Source organism: Tursiops truncatus, chromosome 4, assembly GCF_011762595.2.
Source record: "Tursiops truncatus isolate mTurTru1 chromosome 4, mTurTru1.mat.Y, whole genome shotgun sequence".
NCBI lineage: Eukaryota > Metazoa > Chordata > Mammalia > Artiodactyla > Delphinidae > Tursiops > Tursiops truncatus.
Genome location: NC_047037.1, coordinates 136,003,324 through 136,026,995, shown reverse-complemented (window position 1 = coordinate 136,026,995; position 23,672 = coordinate 136,003,324). Strand labels below are relative to the sequence as shown.

General features: G+C 44.1%; 1 protein-coding gene across 15 annotated transcripts in view; it reads right to left on the bottom strand.

Annotated features, from left to right (window-relative positions):
• Positions 1 to 805: 805 nt before the first annotated feature.
• Positions 806 to 23,672, bottom strand: part of TTC3 (tetratricopeptide repeat domain 3) — a 145,743-nt gene continuing 122,876 nt past the window's right edge. For 12 of the 15 annotated variants that reach the window (XM_033856058.2, XM_033856069.2, XM_073804496.1 and 9 more), the window contains 8 exons: positions 22,621 to 22,721; positions 18,377 to 18,467; positions 17,867 to 17,968; positions 15,132 to 15,469; positions 12,765 to 12,891; positions 12,452 to 12,586; positions 8,605 to 8,697; positions 806 to 7,462 (listed from right to left, as the gene is read on the bottom strand). In XM_033856058.2, coding sequence (XP_033711949.1) covers positions 7,388 to 7,462; positions 8,605 to 8,697; positions 12,452 to 12,586; positions 12,765 to 12,891; positions 15,132 to 15,469; positions 17,867 to 17,968; positions 18,377 to 18,467; positions 22,621 to 22,721 — 1,062 coding nt within the window. In that variant the 3' untranslated portion in view covers positions 806 to 7,387. The remainder of the gene's footprint in view (positions 7,463 to 8,604; positions 8,698 to 12,451; positions 12,587 to 12,764; positions 12,892 to 15,131; positions 15,470 to 17,866; positions 17,969 to 18,376; positions 18,468 to 22,620; positions 22,722 to 23,672) is intronic. The other 3 variants (XM_073804492.1, XM_073804495.1, XM_073804497.1) reach the window with 3 other exon arrangements.

The following is a 23,672-nucleotide window of genomic DNA, read 5'->3' as shown; positions in this document are numbered from 1 at the left end:
GGGAACCTCCTACCTCTGCACAGTCCACCAGAGCAAGGGGAAACACTGGCCTACTGCTCTCCTTACACACCAGCAGGTCCCTCCCTGCAGGCTGTTCCTGCCTTCTGTCTGCCTGGACACCCTCCCTTCCCTGTCCTCCGAGCTCCTCGCCAACACCTTCAGGGCTGATGTTATCCCCGGCCATTGTTTAGAAGCGTGACCCTTCCCCTCCCATACACACTGCTTTCTGGCTGCATTTTTCTCCAGATTACCAGAGACATACCAAATACCTACCTACCATCACAGTTGACGCCGGCCTCCCCTACTGGAACGTCAAGGGCCTGAGGCTGGGCCTCTCATCGCTTCTGCTCCCTGTCGCATCTCCAGCACCTAAAACGGTGCCTGCATGAGCTAGATAGAGATTTGATGCATGAATGAATGGACAGCCCATTGAAATGTCAGGGCCACGTGACTCACCCCCAGAGAGCACAGCAGGGATGAACGGAGGCTCCCCGGGAGAAGGGAAGGGGTGACAAGGCCCCTGTCCCCTAGGAGAGGTCCACAGTGGGGACAAGGAGACGCAGGCTCAGTCGTCTCATACGGGCCCAGGAAACATGTTTGATGGCCACGTCCCTCACAGGGAAGGGGTGTAGCAAGTGCTAGGCCTCAGCTGTCAAAGGTCTGGCCAATTTAGAGGCTGTGGTTGTTTTGAAACTGGAAGCAAAAGCAACGTGGCCTCCAATGAGGCCCCAGTAAAAGCCTGAGCCCTGCTGGCGCTGGGACAGCAGAGCGCGTCAGGAAGCGTAATGTCGATCTGCTCAATTGCTTTCTTTTTTGGGAGGCGGTTGGCTCACCCCGCTAGGACCGGGTGGTACTTCAGGACACGAAGCTCGGAGCTGGCAGCAGGGAGATCTAAAGTAAGACCTTTCTATCACACCAAATAAATAATAGCTGAAACAGAGCGCTCAAGGAATTAGGCAAAATGCCTTTATACATAACTTCTGAAAAGTGGAGAGAGAAAAGTTACAAAAACAGAATGGTATTTATTCACTCGAATCCCAAGGTATTTGCTGAAAACAACGACACCTCTGTTTGACACAAAAATACATGTTAGAAAGAGCAAGGATTTCTCTTTGAAGTGTCCTGCCACAGAGGCCCGGGTACTAAATACTAACTGCTCTGTTGTGAAGGCTCTTGTGGCATGCCGAGGGCTGGCCCAATTTCAAGGGAGGGCAGATGAGTCAGCTGCCTCTGGCTTGGAGTTGTCCTCGTGGTTGTTTCTTGTTTGACCCTCCTGAAGCACACCTGCTCTGGATTTACCTGCAAGCTCTCAAGGCAGGGCGTCGCCAGAGGCAAGAAGGGGGCCTTCCGTGGTTTTCAGCAGAGGAGGACCTGCAGAAGGGCCAGGTGAGATGGGGGAGCAAAGCTGCTGTGGGAGAGGCTGACTCGGCGACGGACTTTGGGCCTCTGACTCTGGTCCAGCACGTCCCGGGCACTGCGGTGAGCAGCGTCTTCTTCCCAGGATGACAGATCCAGGATGGGGCCACGGCGGGGGGAAGCAGGAAGCAGCCATGGCAGTGAGCGTGAAGACCCCCACCAAATGGAGCCGTGGGGAGGGACTCATTTAGCCTGAATCACCTCAGAAGGCTTACGTGTTAAAGTCCCCTAATCACCAGGTCAAGTGTGAAATGAGAAAGACACAAAGGGCAACTTCAGTGCCATCAGACAGGCTTTTTCTCGTACAGACAAGACTCCTGCTTTCACAAATTCTTTGAGGTGGGCGGGGGCCTTATATGTAGCATTTGCCAATTTCTGTGGTGTAAATACTCACAACCATAGCCAATTTCAAGCTGTCTATGTGACACCTATGTAATTTCTAAGGTATCTATGTGACACCATTGAACAGAGTTGGGAAGAGATGCACAGAATCCCATTACGTAGTATTTCCACCTTACAGACACTATATACGTCAGTAACCAGCAAAAGCATGAAGAATAAACTGTAGTAATTAGGAATTGCTTTTGTTTACTACATAATTTTTTTTTTTTTTTTTTTGGCGGTACGCGGGCCTCTCACTGTTGCAGCCTCTCCCATTGTGCAGCACAGGCTCTGGATGCGCAGGCTCAGCGGCCACGGGCACGTGGGATCTTTCCGGACCGGGGCACGAAGCCGCGTCCCCTGCATCGGCAGGCGGACTCTCAACCACTGCGCCACCGGGGAAGCCCTCTATATAATTAATTGTAAATTTATGTAATTCAACTCTTAAGAGTAGTTTAAGAGCCAGATCACAAAAGTCCTGAAAACCTAACAACTGGCTCTTGTTACCGGGGCCAGTTAGAGCAGACTCCAGCACCCCAGACCTCACCCACGCCAAGGATGCCAGCACCGGATCTTGCAAAGGGGACGGTCCTCCACGCTAGCACCAGGCAACTGCAAGATGACTGGCACCACCTGCCCAGCAAGGTGTGGTCTGGCTTTTTTCCTCTCAACTCAGCAGCAATAACGAATCTGGCATCAGGCTCACTTCCTCACCACCCTACGGAGCAACTTCCCGAAGGCCCGCTGGCGGGCTGAGGTCCCTGCTGGGAGGCTGCAGGAGCCGGCAACCCAAGGAGGGGGCACCTGTTCCACGGTGGGGCGTTCAGGTCACTCCGGGCCTCTGGTGGGAATGTAATCTAACAGCCATGAGGGCCGTGCACACAGGCGCGGGACCAGCTTCCCATGAGCTTCGCCAGGGACCACACACTCACTATGCCTCTGGGGCCCAGGTGTATCAGCGTTGTCTTGTTTTTTACACTTGCTGTTCAGTTTTACTGAAAACCACAGAAAAGTGCACGCATTTTTAATGTACAGCTCCATGAATTTTCTGAACGACTCCGGTCAGCACTGCTCACCTGAAGACTGCAGACCATTTCCAATGCCCTTTCCCTGTTAGCAGCATCACCTCACAGGTAAGGATGCTGACCTCTCCGACCAGTTTCCAGTTCTCAAAACTCGCGTAAAGGGAATTCTGTTTTGTTTCACCACTCTGGCTCAGTATTGTTTGTGAGAATCATCTGTGCAGTTTTGTGTATGAGTAGTTCCTTCATTTCATTGCCGAGTATTCCATCACGTGAATAGGCCATGACTTGTCCATTCTATGTTGAGGGACATCTGGATGGCTTCTAGTTTGAGGCTATTATGAATGAAGCGAGTATTAAAATACTTGTACTACGGCATGCCTTTCTGCTGAGTGCATGCCTTGGGGTGGGACTCTGTCATAGGGTACTACAGTATTAGCTGTCAGTCTTTTTTTTATGTTAGTCATCCTGGTGGGCATCTAGGTCACTGGTTTTAATTTGCATTTTTCTGATGATGGATACTGAACAAATCTGGCTATCAAAATGCCTATTAACCATCTGGATATTTGTGAAGAGCCTATTCAAATCTCTAGCTCATTTCTAAATATATCACCTTTTTCTTAACATCATTTTCTTTTCTTCTTCTTAACATTTTTAAATACATTCCGAAGCCTTTGTTGGAAATATTAAAAATTTCCTCCACTTCACAGCTTGACTTGATAGAGTTCTTAATTGTAATGATACAAGTTATCAGATTTTTATCTTCATGGTTAGTGCTTTTCATGCCCTAATAAATCTTTGCCAAGGCCAAGAAGACTGTGTTTTCTGCAGAAGCCTTATTATTTTACTTTTCATATTTAGGACCACTGGAATCCATTGGAATCCATCCATTTGGAATTGATGTTTATATATGGTTTGAGGTCAAGCTTCATTTTTTTCCCATATGCCCAAAATTAGTGTTCTTAATACAGCTGAAAACGTTTTTCTGATTATTGATGGTTGTCTCATTAGGATTTTCTTGTTTACTAATGCTGTTTAATTTCTGGATTTTGGCTGAATATTTTATCTTTTTTTCTTTCACCTTTAAAGGGTAAATAGGAAGAGACAATATAAACTGGAGGTGATGGTAATAGCAGTTCTCCCCGCAAACCGGGGAGCTGGGATTACATGCCTCCTCTACTGGGATGAGCCTGCCCAGGCCTCTCCCATGCTCCAGTACAAACCCCCAGCCGAGCCAGGCATAGAACTCTGGTCCTAAAACCAAACTGAACAGAGAGCTACCTCAAAACTGCTCATCCAGGTGATTTGGAAAAGTCACAGGTGAAATTATCCTTTGCTACAGAATCACGATGTCATCAAAGTCAACAGGGAGATTTCAGGAACAAAGCTGTTATTTTTCAAAACGACTTCGAGGTGCTCTGATCTCTTCTCGCTCTGTTCTCTACCTGACTACGTTCCACAGTCTAGGCTACACTGAGGAGATCTCCTAATCTAACAAAGCTTTTCTTACACCGGACCACCAAGCTCTCTCCCTGTGCAATTTCCAGGCCCTGACCTTAGTAACAATCACTGGCTCCCCTTTATCACAGGTTTATGTGCGAGGCACTATGCTAAGCACTTTACAGGAATTTTATTAGTAATCTATACACCTTCCTTGATACTTTTTTAAAGCCCTTCTCAGCACCTGAAATTACATTCTAAATTTGTTTGCTGTCTGTAACCGGAAGACAAATTTCACAGTCCTCGTCTCTCCTTCACTGCCGTATCAGGATGTCGAGCCCAGGGCCTAGCGCACAGTAGATACTCAGTACACATTTGTTTTCACTGTTGTCCAGGGTTGCCCACCCTTCTCAGCAAAGCACTGAAGGTATATGGCTACTTGAAGGTGGACGTGTCCTCTAAGTAGATCATATCAGGGTGAAGAGGAGAAAAAGGGATTAGATACAATCGATGATCCATTCTTCTTACAATTATTTTTTAATAAAGTTTGATGATTAACGTTTATTAATCAAGTTCGATTAAAGTTAAAACACCTGAAATGTATTTCCTATTCCTTTCACGAAGGGTCATACTGGAGATGGTTTTGGTCCTCATTCAGACAAGCCTTCCCATCTACTTCACTGTCTTCCCTTTTTATCAGCCTCATCAGCAAGTACCTCGTATGTTGATGAAAGAAACTGCCACCTTGCTATTATCTCTTTTACCTGTTTCCTTTAATCCATTTTTCCAGAGAGTGACATCTGATTGAAAAACTACCTAAAATAATTTCGTTGCTTCAGTTTTGTGGTGTGATCACTTTTCCCACCTGTTTCCACTCTACGGTCTTTGAAATTACCTTAAAAGTGTAGTAACGTTTTGCAGTGCTGGGGTACCATTTCAATTTTATATTGGATTATGCATTATTTATAGCATAGATTAAACTTTTCAGCAGGGAAAATAATCCAAACTCTTAGGAACAGTCATTGTTTTAAGTTATACACTATTTTCAATTAAATGCTACCAGATTAAAGACACAGACTGATAATATTGGCTTTTTTCAATCATCTCTTAGCGCTCAGCATACCAGAAGGTCCTCTAAAAGGGAAACCCTTCTCATGAATCCACAAGGACCAAAAGGTCCTTGAAATCTGGCCCAATCTAAAACATCCATAAGCATATTTGGTCCCTGCCAAATGCTTTTGGACAGGACCAAATATCAAGGACATTTTGGTGTGGACCAAACGTCTGCTAACCATCCACAAGTACCTCAAAAAAGTCAATACTGAGACATGCAATTGGATTAACTCTAACATTTTCACGTGTATTCACATGAAAAACCTCTTATTCTATCCTAAACAGTAAACTCTACCATCTCTGTATAATCTTTCCATTCACAAATTTCAACAGCCCATCTTGTGAACTTGAGTTTAGCAACCTCTATTTAGGCACAGAGGATGTCTTTGATCCAGGCTCTAAAATGTCCTAAGACCTCTTGGTTAGACTCCTCAGACGTACCATGGCTCTTCTTTCCAAATGAAGTCACCTTTTAAAATGTCAGCGTAATATATGTCTTGAATTTTCAAGTAGAATACTTTAAATTATTTGACAAAGAACAGATAACACGACAGTAAACTGATGTTATTTTAGAATGCTTTTTATTTCGACACTTACAGGACACGTGTAAGGCATGTTCACAAGTATTTGTTTGAAGTTATGTACAAAACATGTTCTCTTTCTCTCCAGCTGCTCTTCTTTCCCTTTGTACCTGCTGCTACAAACTGGGCCCTGTGTATCTTCATATCTACAAGTCCTCAGTTATTCTGAACATGCAGACAATGTGTTAGGGACCTGCTTCGAAATATGGAGGAAGCTTCTATGCACTAAGTCACTAAGACATCAGAACTCACAGGGAAGGAACCAAGGCAGAGGGAAGCGACCAAATCAGCTCATGAACTTGCGACTGTGAGCTTCTAGCGGGTAACAAAGAACACACGGAAAAAACATTTTTTGACCCTTCCTGTTTGAGAGAAATGGAATGTGTCCAGAATTCATGTTTCTGTATTTACTACTACTGCCTATGAAGTCACTACAGAGAACTAATTTTTTAAGTTTCTAATGCAGTTACAGTTTTGTTCTCAGGCCACAGTACAAGAGAGCATGCATTACTTTACACAAATGTCAAACACTGAACAATTGTAACAGGGACTCCTCGGGACTGTCTAATTACACAAGTGTCTCTTTTTGGTGGTAGGATAAGGAAAGTGCCCACTGTGTGCTAGACAGAGACCCCCAAACACTTGTTGTCTAACTCATAAAGAGGGACGACATCACTAATGAGAACAGAGAAGTATTCAGCGTAAGTTCCCAATGTGGGGCTGGGGTAATGGATACGGAGCCTCAGTTTTAGGGGTTAAAAAAAGTCTTGGCTGATGTTAATAAGTTTATTGTGTGATTTTCAAAAATCATTATGTCTTTAAAATATGAAAAACAAGCACTTATAAATCTACTGGGGAGAAATAAAATAATGAAATGAAAAATCAAAATCACATGAAGAGGAGATCTGAATGAATCTTTTGGTCTGAATCAACCAATATTTTAACATCAACTACAACCTAGTCAAATGTGGTTTGCTTAAGCCCGTTTTTTAAAATGCAGAATCTTTAAGGAAAAACGTAGGCATTTGTTTAGGAATACTAATCTCAAAAAACTTTAACGTGGGGCACTTTAAAAGATCAAGGATACTTATAATTTAAGTCCTGCTTTGAGGCACTCACCATGTTTTCCTTCCATCTCAGAGAGCACCTCTGCAAGCAGCCCCAGCAATATAAGGATGTGGTCACACATAACTTTATCAGACACCATTTGGCGATTATTAAGCGGCTAGTCAGAGTTGGGAACTTACTTACTGTCAGCTGTATTAAAGATTTCCATTTATGAGCACTGTGAAGCACAGTGCAAAGAATCTTCACATGTTGCTTTTTATATCAAAGGTAGTATATTGTTATTCTTCCAACTCAACAAACAGTATATACTCTTTAGTGAATTGTAACTACCTAGAACAGTGGGTGGGCCTCTTCCAGAAGGGCAGGTTACTCTTCTGACAGGAGATCACGAGCCAGGCAGGCTGGGCAAGTGCTCTGCTCCTTAAGCCATTGCTTGAAGCACTGAAATGAGAAAAGACAATTAGCCAGTGCCTTTAGGAGCACATGGAACCTCAGCCCTCCTGTACCACTCGCCTCAGCAGACACGGCTAACTTCACTGTGACATTTGGTAGGGCCTGGAGCCACCCAACACCCAGGGACACCAGAGCCTGCTCAGGGTAGGAGTCTGGACCAAGCTCCAGGAACAAAGACACCCACCTCAGAATGTGACCTTGAACACTCAGGGCCTGACCTTGGGGCATGGCCTTGCCCTCCCATCCCCCCACACCCTGCTCCAGTCTCGTGCTTCAGCCGCCCTGACTTCTAGAGGCTGGCCCTTGGACTCACCCTGTCTGCCCGGTCTTGTTCCTTGCCCATCCCACCAGCCTGCACGCCACACAGCCTCGCTGGAGCCTGTCTACCCAGCGTGCTCCCGGCTGGCCTGCCGCCGCTATAGAGCCGAGTGTGTGCGTAAGTTCGAGAGCCCAGACAGGATGCCCCTACCCGGGAAGGAGGGAGGAGGTAGGCCGTGCGGGAGACCGCACGCTGTCTGGACTCTTTCTAGTGAGTGTACTGTGTGTACCCCTTTTCTCAGGGATTCCTACACTGACAGGGCAGAGACCTGATCTGCTCTAAACCAGCAGCAGCGGTGCAGGACAAATGCTCACAGCACCCAAAACACCAGAACAGTCACCACAAATCTGGGAAGGGCACAGGCCAGAATCTCCCAGGATCAGGCACAGTGGACCCAGTTTAGTTTTTCTCCTCCAAAATGTTAAACTTCCTTCACCTGCTGCAGTAAACTGACAAACTGCTGCACTGTGTACCTGTCTGACCACGCATATAAGAAACGGGTGCGTATAAAAAACTGGCTTCTAAGGAACCAGTACTGCTCTGACTTTCAGCAACTGATAGGGCCAACTGCTCCTTTGCACTCATGACACAGAGGACAGTGTGCACCGTGCCCGCTGCAGGGCCCAGGAATCCGCTCCCCTTCCTGCAGCATCAATCTTTGGGAGGGAGACAATCATCACAGACAGGAGGAGGTTTAGAAAGTGCTTTGAAAATGCAAGTACTGAAGCCTAGAAAACAAAGTCCCTTTTTATTTTCAAAATACTCCATAGTCGAAATGCATGACATGAGGATGGCCAAGGAGAATCCTTACCCCTTTGTGAAACTTGTGCCCACATTTCAGCACACGTACATTTTTGGATTTGAATACTTCTAGGCATACTTCACAGGAATTTGCACCGGACACCTGTGGAAACAAATGCATCTCAATAGTAAAGAATAACTAAATTTCTCCTTACTACAGGAGCTCTTCTTACAAGTGGCCTTCCAGAACTTTCACAGCTAAGGTGGAAAATTATTCTCAATTATAGTTAAGGAGACTGAGGGAACAACTTATTTTCTAATAACATTTCTTAGGAAAAAATAAAGTTTTAATTTTCTCAGAGGAAAAAATGTTTTATGTGGTTAACTCATTCTCAGCTAAAATACTACAAATACCTACTTACCCCAACCCATACCTAAATAAAGTATGGTACTAGCTGAATATTACAAAGTAATTGTCCATCTAATTATCTAACAGTTGGAGACAGTAATAAATTATGACATCTCTACACTATGGATTATCATGGGGCTGATGAAAATCATGACGGAATTCCATAATCCGTGACGTGGCACGTTAGTCACAAAAACTCTCTGAATAAAAGTAGGCTACAGAACAGTATGTATCATATGATTATATAATTCAATATTTTAAAAATAGAGAGAATGTGTATATACAGAGATGCCTAGAAAAGAGTCTGGAAAGATATAAAATGTTAACAGTGGTTACTGGCTACTTTTGGTTGAGAGATTTAACTTTTTTCTTTGCTATTTTTCTAAAGTTTCCATGAATGTGGATTACTTGTATAAATCAAAACAAAACGAACTGACGCCTCATTCAGCAAACATCCATGGTCAGGGACTGTGCGGGGCACAGCGACACGGAGATGAATGGGAGGGCTTCCGGCCCTAGCCGCTCCCAGTCTGGTGAGCACAGACAGCGTGCTCTGTGTGAAAGCAGAGTGCCAGCCTAGAACACCAGGCGTGAAGCTCTCCCTATGGCTCACAGCACTCGCCCCACATGCATCATTAACTTCGACCCTCACTCCCCACCTTAACTCTGAGCACCCTGAAGGCAGGAAATGGCCTTGCTTATCTGTGTTCTTAGCAGCTGGCAAGGAACCTGGCCCAAACTGGGACTCCATAAACTGTCAAGAAAGTGAATGAATGCAGCCCTGGCAGTGGGTTAAGGTCAGGGAGTACAGCTGGGGGCAGTGCCTGAAGGCTATGACACCCTGAACTGCTGCACGGGGTTTTCTGTCTTTCCCATGGCACTGTTGCCGCTGCAGCAATGGGTCAGATGTGCTCTCACTCCTCTGTGCGGGCCCCCAGGGAAGGGTCTGGGAGGAAATGTGGAGGTGTCAGCCCTGGGGAAAGGGCAGGTTAAGGTCTCTGCAAAGTTCAGAAAAACCCATGGTTAACTTGACTATTTCCTAGTATGGAAAAGTGGGCACAATATATTTCTAATTGAAAAACACACACACACACACACACACACAAATATATGCACAGTTGACTAAATTCAGTATACACACAGATACAAAAGAGTTTAGAAAAATATATACTGATACGATAGTACTGGTTACCCTTAGAGGGTGGGTTTTGGGGTTCCTTATATGCTCTTTTGATTTGGATTTTCTATTATGAACCACAAAACTTTTATAATTTAAAAATACAAAGCAGGGACTTCCCTGGTGGCGCAGTGGTTAAGTATCTGCCTGCCAATGCAGGAGGCATGGGTTCGAGCCCTGGTCCAGGAAGATCCCACATGCCGTGGAGCAACGAAGCCTGTGCATCACAACTACTGAGCCTGTGCTCTAGAGCCCGCGAGCAACAACTACTGAAGCCCACACACTCTAGGGCCCGTGAGCCGCAACTACTGAGCCCACGTGCCACAACTACTGAAGCCCACACGTCTAGAGCCCATGCTCCGGAACAAGAGAAACCACCGCAATGAGAAGCCCGCGCACCACAAGAAAGAGTAGCCCCTGCTCGCCACAACTTAGAGAAAGCCCGCACACAGCAACGAAGACCCAACACAGCCAAAAGTAAAATTTTACATTAATTAAAAAAAAAAAACAAAGCAAATTACTTTTAATCTTTAAAAAACTACCTATGATTAGCAAATTAAGTCCCGGTTCCAATACATATTATCCTTATAAGTCAGCTTTTACACCTTTATTACTATCAACATCAACCATGAAGTAGAAAGCAATCTCTTCCCAAAAGGTGATTATGGTCTGTCTTGGGATGGCCAACAAGCACACAGATGCACGCGTGCACACACACACACGCACACAAAGGAGTTCACACACACACTCACACGTCAGTGAGAATGCCAAGAAGTTGACCTGGTTGTTCGACCACAGAGCACATGACCAGCAGGAACACCCCTGAGAGAGGGAGGGGACTCCAGCCAGGCCTTGCAGGAATGCTCTGCATGATCATAAGCTTTCCCTTTGGGGTGAGACCCTCTGGGACCTGAGTGTATGTGATGCAGAAAGTCTCCAAAGGGTAGCAGAAAGTGAAAATGTATGGGAGGCATAAAAACGAGTTCACAAAAAAGATTCACTGCTTAGCTCAAGTCAGCAAACCTGCGCTCTTTGTGCAGTCTTGCACTGCTGACTGCGCTATGGGGCCTGCAACTCTTCTAATTTCAATTTCACCTGAACAGTGATACTGTAGCTGGACAAAAAAGGGAAATGTGGGGGCTTCCCTGGTGGCGCAGTGGTTAAGAATCCGCCTGCCAATGCAGGGGACGCGGGTTCAAGCCCTGGTCTGGGAAGATCCCACATGCCGCGGAGCAACTAGGCCCGTGAGCCACAACTACTGAGCCTGCGCGTCTGGAGCCTGTGCCCCGCAACAAGAGAGGCCGCGACAGTGAGAGGCCCGCGAACCGCGATGAAGAGTGGCCCCCGCTGGCCGCAACTGGAGACAGCCCTCGCACAGAAACGAAGACCCAACGCAGCCAAAAATAAATAAATAAATCTATAAAAAAGGAAAATGTGCTCCGCACCAGAATTCAATCTGAAGCCCACGGCTGTGAGCCGCCAGATGGCCATCTCTCTTCCAGCCACACGTTCAGCCGGTCCCTAACGCAGTCCCCAGCACGAGTTGGTCAGTGCGCTGAGGACGCTGTGGTCAAATCGAAGGAAGGAACGCTGGCAAGATGCGCGAGCCACCTGTGCCTCGGATTCCTCAGCCATAAAGACAGTTATAAGGCCCTGTCGACTGACATCACAGATGTAACAGTATTTCATAAAAAGTTCTGTGTCACTGTAACATTCTCATTGTCTGAAAGGACAACAATCTAAATCAGTATATCAAATTAAAGGCAAGTTAATTTAATGGGCTCATTCCTGTGTGCCCCCCGCGCCCCTTGAGGGGAGAGAGGAGGGAAGCAACCAGCCTTTCCTGAGCACAGCACTTGACTCTGCCTATTCAGCTTCAGCACTTCATCCCCACGACGACCCGAACAGGCAGATATGATTCGAGCTCACAGTGTTATTAAGTGATGGAACCAAGTCTGTGTTATTCCAAAGCCCATGGTCACACGTAAAAGAAAATTATCCAAAAATCAAGTTTTCCAACTATTCACACTTGATACAAAAAGTGAATTTATCTGACCATCCACAGGCCCAGTTCCCACAATGTGGTCACAGCTCTTCTTGTCACTACATGCAGGGGCCCCGAGCTACCCGTGGAAGTGGAGAGACAACCTCGCCATTCACTGGCTCTCCTAATGAAACACTCAAGTACATCTAAACTTGGTTTCCAATTTCAAGATCAAATAAATTCAATCTAGAAAAATGGGGCTAAATCATGGATTGATAGTTCTGTTTCCTTTTTGTTCTTCATCAGAAGAAGAGAACTGACTCTATGGTCATACATGCAACACTCACAGGGACGTCGTCTGTCTTCTGCCCCTGGCTTTCGGGTGATGATCCAACAAGCACGGAGGGCGGGCCCTGGGTGGCCCTGGTCACAGAAGCAGCAGAGCTGGGCTCAGACGGCCTCCTGTCCTTTCCTGGATTTGGCTGCAGCAAGATCATGGGGCAGGGAAGCAAGTTCAGTGACCCAAAAACTTGACCCTCTTCTATCTACTGAATTGCTCTCCATTTTGGGGTTGGAAGCATTTTCCCCCACAATTCTCTTATTTTATAAATAAATAAGAATAAAGTGGAACATTTTATTGAATCTAAATGAAAAACTGACCTTTTTCTTTTTCTCTTCATCTAGAATGTGTTCTGTCACTCTTTGGACAATTTCGTCAATACTCAATCCAGAGAGCGAGTTCTTGTTTTTGTTTCTCACTTTTTTAATAAAACCAGCAAGCTCGGTGCTGAAAGAGAAAGTGGGAATAATGTCAAGAGAAAGTTAAAGTTTTCTGCTGCAAAGAAATATTATGGGCCAATATTAACCCAACAGCAAAAAGAAACAAAATCAAATACACACAAATAATTCATTTGTAAACAACAACAGTAACTGTATACAGAGAGCAGCAAAATCAATCTTTCAAAGCACTATGAAAATTCCAATATTATTTCTAAATATTTGTTTTAATAGACGTTCAAAGTAACAGTGTATCTGATAGATCCATTTGAGATCTCCATCTCTACTTAGAAACCTGACTTCTTACAGCCTGGATATACTGTAGCTTTAAGCAAAATCAATGAATGATCAGACGCCACTGGGTCTGACTTGAAATCAATAAAATCTCATTCTATCTAAGAACAAACTAGTTTTGTTGACTTCTTCCCTTTAAAAATCTAACCAACAGGGCTTCCCTGGTGGCACAGTGGTTGAGAGTCCACCTGCCGATGCAGGGGACACGGGTTTGTGCCCCGGTCCGGGAAGATCCCACATGCCGCGGAGCGGCTGGGCCCATGAGCCATGGCCGCTGAGCCTGCGCGTCCGGAGCCTGTGCTCCGCAATAGGAGAGGCCACAACAGTGAGAGGCCCGCGTACTGAAAAAAAAAAAAAAAAATCTAACCAACAACAAAGTTTTCAAAGCCTGAATTTTTCATAGGTAGCAGTGGATGTGATTTATATCGTTAATCAATAGGAACTTGGTATCTGTAGCACTAATACCTCATATGCTTTAACATGCAGAAAATTAGGATGCATATCTATTTGGTGGTTTATATTCTGCCAGATTTAGTCAGGATTACAAACAGTTTTATTTGTAATATACTTCTGGTAATTACAACTTGACTATTTTTACTAATTTGCATGGTAATCGCTATTGAGAGAACTTACAATGTTTATCAAACTTAGGCAGGGCTAAACATGCCCATGTGCAGACAAGACATACTTATTTCCAAATGGGCAGGGCTCCACTGACAAATGCAAAACATCAAACTTGGCCAATCATAATTAACTACTGTGTTTCAAAAGTATAATCTCAAAGACTGTGACTAATATCGTGTCAAAGACAGAAATAACAAGGGAGGTGCAGAGGGTCAGTTCTGGATGTGGATTCCTCTCTTCTGAGCTGTATCCCAGAGACATTCCCTCCACTTCACCTTCTCTCCAGGCTGAGACCAGGAGTACCTCTGTCCCCTCGCACCAATCTGGAGTGAGGTCAGAGGTTGATGCAGAAGCACTCCTGAAGTGCCTGAATGACAACTCTGGCTGACTTAGTTAAAAGCAGCTCTCCCCATTTGCAGCAACATGGATGGACCTAGAGACTGTCACACTGAGTGAAGTAAGTCAGACAGAGAAAGACAAATATATGATATTGCTTAACGTGGAATCTAAAAAAATGGTCCAAATGAACTTATTTACCAAACAGAAATAGTCACAGACATAAAAAACAAATCTATTGTTTCTGGGGGGGTGGGAGGGGATGAATGGGGAGACTGGGAGTGACACATACACACTACTATATATAAAATAGATAACTAATAAGGACCTACTGTATAGCACAGGGAACTCTACTCAATACTCTGTAATGACCTACACGGGAAAAGAATCTAAAAATGAGTGGATATACGTAAATGTACAACTGATTCACTTTGCTGTACACCTGAAACTAATACAACACTGTAAATCAACTATACCCCCCACCACCGCCCGCCAAAAAGGCAGCTCTCCTCACCCTCATAAGGACCCCTTTGTAACATGCGCACACACCTGACTCACTAGCAGATTACAACTAGCCTTGTCAGCCTCACACTTCTAACGAATCAGAGGTGCTGTCCAATAAGGTGCAAGTTGCTGTTGCCTTCTTTGCTATATGTGGGATTTTTTTCCCTGAAATAATGTAAAACTAATGTTTTGCAGTTCATTTAGTGATTCCATAACTAGTGTTGGAGAGTTACTGAGTTCATCTAAATCTTAGCAAACTGCCAAGGGTTCTGATGAGTACTGATTAACCAGTGTTCAATGTTTTCAATCTATTGGTTTGAAACTGCTCACTTCTATGTTTACAAAAGGAAAAAGTGCAGCGCTTGTCTTTCTGAGTAAAACAATTATGCAGTTCTTTCCACTTCAGCCCCTAATTGGCTGTAATGTTATCTAATCAGGAAACCTCAGTTCAATAAAGCACTTAACAGAGTTGCAGACATTTTGGATTCGTACCTGCTGTAACAGGGGAACACCACTGACAGGTGCTCAATAATACTATTGAACGGTTTCTTTGGAGACTGGCTTGAGCGGGTGGCACGTCCTGGAGCACCAGGTAACTTCTGACCAGCCACTGGGCTTGGCTCTGACCGAGCTGCCTGGCCGGCGCTCTCACACTCTGGCAGCCGGCCGGCTTCTGGCTCACAGGAGGGCGACTCCACTGGGCCATCAGCAGCAGAGACCAGACTTGATTCCTCGGGAACTGCTGTTCGGTGTCCAGTCCTGTGACTTGTAGAAGTGGAGGGGCCTTGATCATCATGGTCTGAAGACTCAGGAAGTAACTTAGGATGAATCTACAAGGAACACACCACAGTGGCTGGATCACTAAGAGTGACATCCGTGAACAAAGACTAACAATTAAGCACAACTATAATAAAACCTGGCTGCTCAAGTGCACAGTATTTGAATTAAAACAAATTAAATGTTTTGTTCTTAAAAATTGCTGGCCACCTTCTCTTTCTCAAAATGAGCTCTTCACGGCCCCCACGCTGCTGGCTTCTGTCCCATCCGCTGGGCCCCCGGCTCAGCTCTCCCCGCAGCCCTGCCGCCGTGCACACCTGAAGTGCTGCTGCCCCTCATGTTGTCAGAAGTGCAGCCTCCACCCCACCTGTGCTACGCCCTCTTGTTCCTCGGTGACTGTGTGCTCACTGAGGATAATGCCCACTTTTTTTTTTTTGGCCGCGCAGTGCGGCTTGTAGTATCTCAGTTCCCCGACCAGGGATCGAACCCACGCCCCCTGCAGTGGAAGCGCAGAGTCCTAACCACTGGACCGCCAGGGAAATCCATAATGCCCACTTTTAAAAAGATTCGAGTCTAGAATATCTTCCTGAGATCCAAATCTGCACATCCAAACTTCCTAATGGGCAGATCCACGTGGGTGACTGATTCCAAGGCCACTCAAGCCCTACGTCTTCAACGCCAGCCTCAGGGCGGTCTCCTCACCCTGCTCTTCCTCCGATGCCACTTCACTGACAGAAACCCAGAGTCATCCTCAAGACTGTTGGCCTTACAATCTCACAAGCAGCACCACTCTTTTTTTTTTTTTTTTTTTTGCGGTACGCGGGCCTCTCACTGTTGTGGCCTCTCCCATTGCGGAGCACAGGCTCCGGATGCGCAGGCTCAGCGGCCATGGCTCACGGGCCCAGCCGCTCCGCGGCATGTGGGATCCTCCCGGACCGGGGCACGAACCCATGTCCCCTGCATCGGCAGGTGGACTCTCAACCACTGCGCCACCAGGGAAGCCCCAGCACCACTCTTTCATCTGACCTCCTGCACACCCCTCAAATCTGTTCTCTTCCCTGCAGCCCCGCTGCCTCTCTGACCCGGGACACGGCTGTGGGCAGTGAGCTGTAGCTGGTTGACTGGAAATCGCTCACACAGCTCCCTCTCCCACCACATCTCCACACTGCAGTCAAGCTGATCGTCAAGTACGATGTTGATGTTGTTCCCTAACTGGAAATTTATACTGGCTTCTTAGTGACCTGAGGAGAAGTCCACACTGCTGAACACACCTTACACCTTAATAAGGCTCCCTTTGTTCCGGCCCGTGGGCACGAGATTATAATCTTTCTCCCTATAGCCCCCTTTGTCATCGTGGACTCCTTTTACTGCTATGAAAGGAGTGTATTCTCCTTTTTTCTAGCCTCCAAATATGCTGCTTCTTCCACTGGGAACACTTTGACCCTGCAAACATCACACCACACACCCCTCCTCAAACACACACCCCCTTTTACTCCTTTTGCCTGGTTAATTCCTATTCCAGATCTCTGACTCACTGAGACTTCCAACAGCGGAGCTTCTGCCGAGGCCTAGGCCTCTGGGTTAGATTAGTTCCTCCTAATTTATGCTGCCATAGCGTTCTATGTTCCTGTGAAAAATCTTGGCACACTTTGCTTATAATTATAGGCTTAAAGTCTCTCTTTCCCAAACCCATATGCACTTTGAGGGCACAGACCACATCTAATCTTGATCACCACTAAATACCCAATGAATGAACAGCAAAGAAATGACACACAAAGTAAATCGTTTTTAGGGGTACTTATTACTCAAGCTCCTGGCACACTGAGAGTTCTCAAGGAATCTTAAATTTTAAAATTACATAAGCTCGAGTTAAAAATTAACGGTAAAATATTCTGCTGATATCTAATGCTTTTCCCCCTTCCGTATCTGCTATAAGAACTTGGAAACACTATAAATAAGTGATCTTTAATTCTAAATAAAACTCTTTCTTACTCAGTTCAATGGAGAGAAAAAACTTTTTCTATGGAGAGAAAAAAAACCGGTGCTCAATAGAAAATTTAATCAGTCCAAGGTGGCTAAGCTTTTTAACGTTTTACACCATTTTTTTTTTGCAGATGAATCCACGATAAGTATGAACGCTTAGTGTGCAAGGTATTGGGGAGAAAAGGACGCTCAGGATGAGGCTTCTGACTGCAGCTCCGGAGCCTACAATCTAAGACGCTGAATGCATTGACAGGAAGGGTCACAGGGTGAGGGGCAAATAAGGGCAGCCCTCACGGGGCTTAACCTAGTACTTAATGAAAACATTAAGGCAATTGTTAATCCACCTCACGCCCACTCCCAAAACAATAACAACAAACTGCTTTTGGCCAGTTAAGAAAGAAATTGTGCTTCACTCCTTTTCTGTTCTCTTTCCTTCAAAAAAAAAAAAAAAGATGTAATAGACTTACTGTGTTACAGGGAGGAAACGAAAGCTCAGAAATCTGCACTTTAGAAAGTTCACTGAGCCGAGAACCATTTTTAATTGCTTGAATTTGTTCTTCAAACTGAGACTGTAGGTAGAAGGAAAAATGTTAAGTTTTTCTAACAAATTCCAAGAGAAAACCACAGCTGTCAATTAATACTTTTTTTCCCCTTACTATATATACACAACAAATGCTCAACCGTTTTCCAAGAAATATAACTGAATTGCAAGGAAAGAAGTTCAAAGTAAGTCCTTATTAATCAGAATGCTCTACAGCCGTATCAAACATAACTTTTCTAATCTTAACAATCAAGGGCTGAGTTTAAAGAGAGTTAAGAAGATAGCATTTCGTTCATGAAAAATTCTTAATTACAACAAAAAATAAATATTGTCTTTAACAGCTCAAAAAAGAAATAGTTTCAATATGACATGACCTCCTTAGAATTATAACCATCACATAGATTTTGACAGAATTATAAAATACCTTATAACTTACCTTTGCTTTCTCAATTTCTTCTCTAACATTAGAAAGAAATGATTCCCATGAATGTATGTCAGATTCCATGACAGGATATGCTGCAGAATCACTGAGAAAATAGAAAAATTTATAAAACTGCTAATGTCCACTTAAAAATTTTTTTAAATTGAAAGCACTAAAGTACAAATGAAAATAAACATTTAAACACAAGAGAAACGTGATCACACACAATAAAACAACTATTTTTAAAGAACTGTATATCTTACAGTCACTACACTTTAGGAAACTTTAACCGTTGATCTAATCCAAATCCCAAAACTGGTAGGCAGAGAGCAAATATTCTCCTGAATTTGAAGATCAGACACTCTGCAGTTGGCATCTTCATATTTAACATCAAAGGCTATCTTTGTATTGAAAAACAAACCAAAACAAAGGCAGCCTGGAAACATCCCAATAAAACCCTCATTCCCATCTTTTTGTAAAATAAAGGGTGGGTGTCTAACAGGCTATGTTAAACTTCTCAGCACCTCATGAATCTGCTCCACTGAAAGTGACAGATAAGCTTTCTACTCCCAACTGAGAAGATCAGGAACACTACCAATCTGCGATGGTGTCAGTTCTCAGTATGCGTCTTAAAGAAAAGCCACAACATTGCTTTTATGGCTTTCCTCTTCTGCTATCCTTGGTGGAATGAGCAGAATTAGCACAGAAGCCCTAAGAAAAAACGCCGTGTACTGTGAGGCTTAATAAGGAGTCAATACCATTAGATAGAATGAGGCCTGAGATATCTTTGTTTCCCAGATGCACCACAACGCATAGCCCACAGCTGTGCTGCATACTGGCAACTGAACACCACGTGGTCTCAACCTCAGCTGTACTAGTCCTGTAATCTGAATCAGCGTATCAATTTACTTTTTCTTTTTTTTTTTTTTGGCGGTAAGTGGGCCTCTCCCTGTTGTGGCCTCTCCCGTTGCGGAGCACAGGCTCCGGACGCGCAGGCTCAGCGGCCATGGCTCACGGGGCCCAGCCGCTCTGCGGCATGTGGGATGTTCCCGGACCGGGGCACGAACCCGTGTCCCCTGCATCGGCAGGCGGACTCTCAACCACTGCGCCACCAGGAAGCCTCCTCAATTTACCTTTAATCAGAAAGGTTTTCTCACCTTTCTGAAAAAAACTTAATCTTGAAACATGAAGAAATAAAGAACTATACAATAAAACTGTTTTTCCATAACCCACAGAATCTCTGGTTTAACACTGAGGGTTTGAAATTTAAATCAAAAAGCACTAGGAATTAAGAATTCAAAACCTGTGTGTTTTGAATTTGTTTATTTTTGTCTTTATTTCCATTTCTCTAGGAGGTGTGTCTAAAAGGATCTTGCTGTGATTTATGCTACACAGTGCTCTGCCTATGTTTTCCTCTAAGAGTTTTATAGTGTCTGGCCTTACATTTAGGTCTTTAATCCATTTTGAACTTATTTTCATGTATGGTGTTAGGAAGTGTTTTGCACAGCAAAGGAAACCATAAACAAGATGAAAAGACAACCCTGAGAATGGGAGAAAATATTTGCAAAGGAAGCAATGACAAAGGATTAATCTGCAAAATGTACAAGCAGCTCATGCAGCTCAATATCAGAAAAACAAACGACCCGGGCTTTCCCTGGTGGTGCAGTGGTTAAGAATCTGCCGGCCAATGCAGGGGACACAGGTTCAATCCCTGGTCCAGAAGATCCCACATGCCACAGAGCAACAAAGCCCGTGCGCCACAACTCCTGAGCCTGCACTCTAGAGCCCACGAGCCACAAATACTGAGCCCATATGCCACAATGCCCACGTGCTTTAGAGCCCGTGCTCCGCAACAAGAGAAGCCACGACAATGAGAAGCCCGTGCACCACAACCAAGAGTAGCCCCCGCTCACCGCAACTAGAGAAAGCCCGCGCATAGCAACGAAGACCTGACACAGCCAAAAAATAAAAACTAATAAATTTATAAAAACAAAACAAAAACCAAACCCAATCCAAAAGTGGGCGGAAGACCTAAATAGACATTTCTCCAAAGAAGACATACAGACTGCCAACAGACACAACGAAGGATGCTCAGCAGCACTGATCATTAGAGAAATGCACATCAAAACTACGATGAGGTATCACCTCACACCAGTCAGAATGGCCATCATCAAATAATCTACAAACAGTAAATGCTGGAGAGGGTGTGGAGAAAAGGGAACCCTCTTGCACTGTTGGTGGGAATGTAAATTGATACAGCCACTACGGAGAACAGTATGGATGTGCCTTAAAAAACTAAAAATAGAACTACCATATGACCCAGCAATCCCACTACTGGGCATATACCCTGAGAAAACCATAATTCAAAAAGAGACATGTACCACAATGTTCATCACAGCACTATTTACAATAGCCAGGACATGGAAGCAACCTAAGTGTCCATCGACAGATGAATGGGTAAAGAAGATGTGGTACATATATACAATGGAATATTAGCCATAAAAAGAAACAAAATTGAGTTATTTGTACTGAGGTGGATGGACCCAGAGTCTGTCATACAGAGTGAAGTGAGTCAGAAAAAGAAAGACAAATACTGTATGCTAACACATATATATGGAATCTAAAAAAAATGGTTCTATTGAACCTAGGGGCAGGACAGGAATAAAGATGCAGACGTAGAGAATGGACTTGAGGGCATGGGGAGGGGGAGGGTAAGCTGGGACAAAGTGAGAGAATGGCATGGACATATATATACTACCAAATGTAAAACAGACAGCTAGGGGGAAGCAGCTGCATAGCACAGGGAGATCAGCTTGGTGCTTTGTGACCACCTAGAGGGGTGGAAAAGGGAGGGTGGGAGGGAGATGCAAGAGGGAGGGGATATGGGGATATATGTATTTGTATAGCTGATTCACTCTGTTATACAGCAGAAACTAACACAACACTATAAAACAATTATACTCCAATAAAGATGTTTAAAAAAAAAAACCAAAAACCTGTGTGTGGAATATGATAAAAGGACCAGATGAAAAGTAATCCCATGTGCAAAAATCTATACTGAAAAGTGCTAAATGCTAGACTGAAGGAGACCCTCTAGGATTCCCAGGTAAACCTTATTCCAAAAACAAAGCAAAAGAAAGAAAAGCAGGTAAAGATTACAGAGGGTTGAAAAAAAATGACCAGATATAAATATCTTTTGAAGTGACATGCCCATACTCTCCCATTAAGACTGTTAAGTGACTATTCTTATGGAAGGCAATTGTTTAAAAAGCCTTAAAAATGTGATCTTCATTCCAGAAATTTATTTATTGCATGGAAATGATTAATAATTTAGCTATAAGGATAAAACTTTAGCTATAAGGATACTTGCTACAGTGCAGCTTTTATTAACAAAATGTGCAAACAACCCAACTCTCCCACTATAGTGGTGTTTAATAAATCATGACATGTTTGTACACTGGATTACTATTTAACCTTTTAAAATTAGGTTGGAGGGGGCTTCCCGGGTGGCGCAGTGGTTTAGAGTCCACATGCCGATGCAGGGGACACGGGCTCCTGCCCCGGTCCGGGAAGATCCCACATGCCGCGGAGCGGCTGGGCCCGTGAGCCATGGCTGCTGAGCCTGCGCATCGGAGCCTGTGCTCCGCAATGGGAGAGGCCACAACAGTGAGAGGCCCGCGTACCACAAAAAAAATAAAAAAATAAAAATAAATAAATAAAATTAGGTTGGAGAAGCATAATTATTGATATGAAAGGAGGATTCCTGTATACTACTTAGTGAAAACTATATATAATTTTTTTTCAAATACTTAATGGATTTGCTGCAAAATATTAACTAGTTATAGCTCAATTAAGAATTAGGATAATTTTTATCCTTTTTGTTTACATGTTTTGATTCTTCTATAATTGAATATCTATTAACTATATTAACTATTAAAAATAAACTAGTCCTGGGCTTCCCTGGTGGCGCAGTGGTTGAGGGTCTGCCTGCCGATGCGGGGGACGCGGGTTCGTGCCCGGTCGGGGAGGATCCCACATGCCGCGGAGCGGCTGGGCCTGTGAGCCATGGCCGCTGGGCCTGCGTGTCCGGAGCCTGTGCTCCGCAGCGGGAGGGGCCGCAGCGGTGAGAGGCCCGTGTACCACAAAAAAAAAAAAAAAAAAAAAATAAACTAGTCCTAATGTAATTTTTTTCTTAAATCAGCCCTAACCTTTTTTTACCCAATGACACTTCTGGAAAGACACCTGCGACATCACAATACCTGCTCATTAGCTTCAGGTTCTTAAGAAATCCTTCGGCTTGTGACTCCATGTTCTGTAACTTATATACTTCCGTCTCCTTCCAGTTTTCGAGCACAGATACCTACCATTAGATTAAATAATGTAAGTATTTTAAAACTAAAACTATTTTAAGGTTGGTAAAACAAACATTCTAAACCACTTTCAGGTTTCTCCTTAAATGACATATGATCAGAATCACCAGAACTTAATTATGTTATAATTTCTCTAAGGTGAACATGAATTAAAACTTTTGGATTTGAAAATAGAATAACAAGATGACAGTAAAATTATATACCTAAAATTATACTTTTCTCAGATATGAAACTTTCCACATGGCTTACTGCTTAAGCCATATACAAGCACAGAGCTAGGTTACCTACATGTATATACCTGGTGTGCATAATCTATGGTCCTGTTCATGGTGAGCAGAGGGCCAGGACCCTGCAGAACCACCCCAAGGCTGAACCCTACCGAATTTAAAGGCCTCAGAAACAGACTTGTGGTTGCCAAGGGAGAGGGAAGTGGGTGTGTGTGTGTGGTGGGAGTTTGGGGTTAGCAGATGCAAACTACTATATATAGAATGGATAAACAACAAGGTCTTACTGTATAGCACAGGGAACTATATTCAATATCCTGTGATAAACCATAATGGAAAAGAATATACAGAAGAATGTGTGTGTGTATATATATATATATATATATACACACACACACATATGTATAACTGAATCACTTTGTTGTACAGCAGAAATTAACACATGTGGTAAATCAACTATACTTCAATAATAAATAAATACAGAATAGCTGCATTAAAATAAAATAAAAGCCTCAGAGAAGCTGTTATCAGCAAGGGCATTAAAAGGTTCTAGGGCATGTTTTTAAAACTTTAGACTCTCTGCTGTGGCTCCCCGCACAAGCCAACTGGCCATTTTTGTAAAAGTCACTGCAGGAAATGTAGACCTGCCTTGTTTTAATCCAGGTGTCAGTAACCTTGACAGGGCCCACCAGGCAAACCTGCTTGCCAAATGGTGAT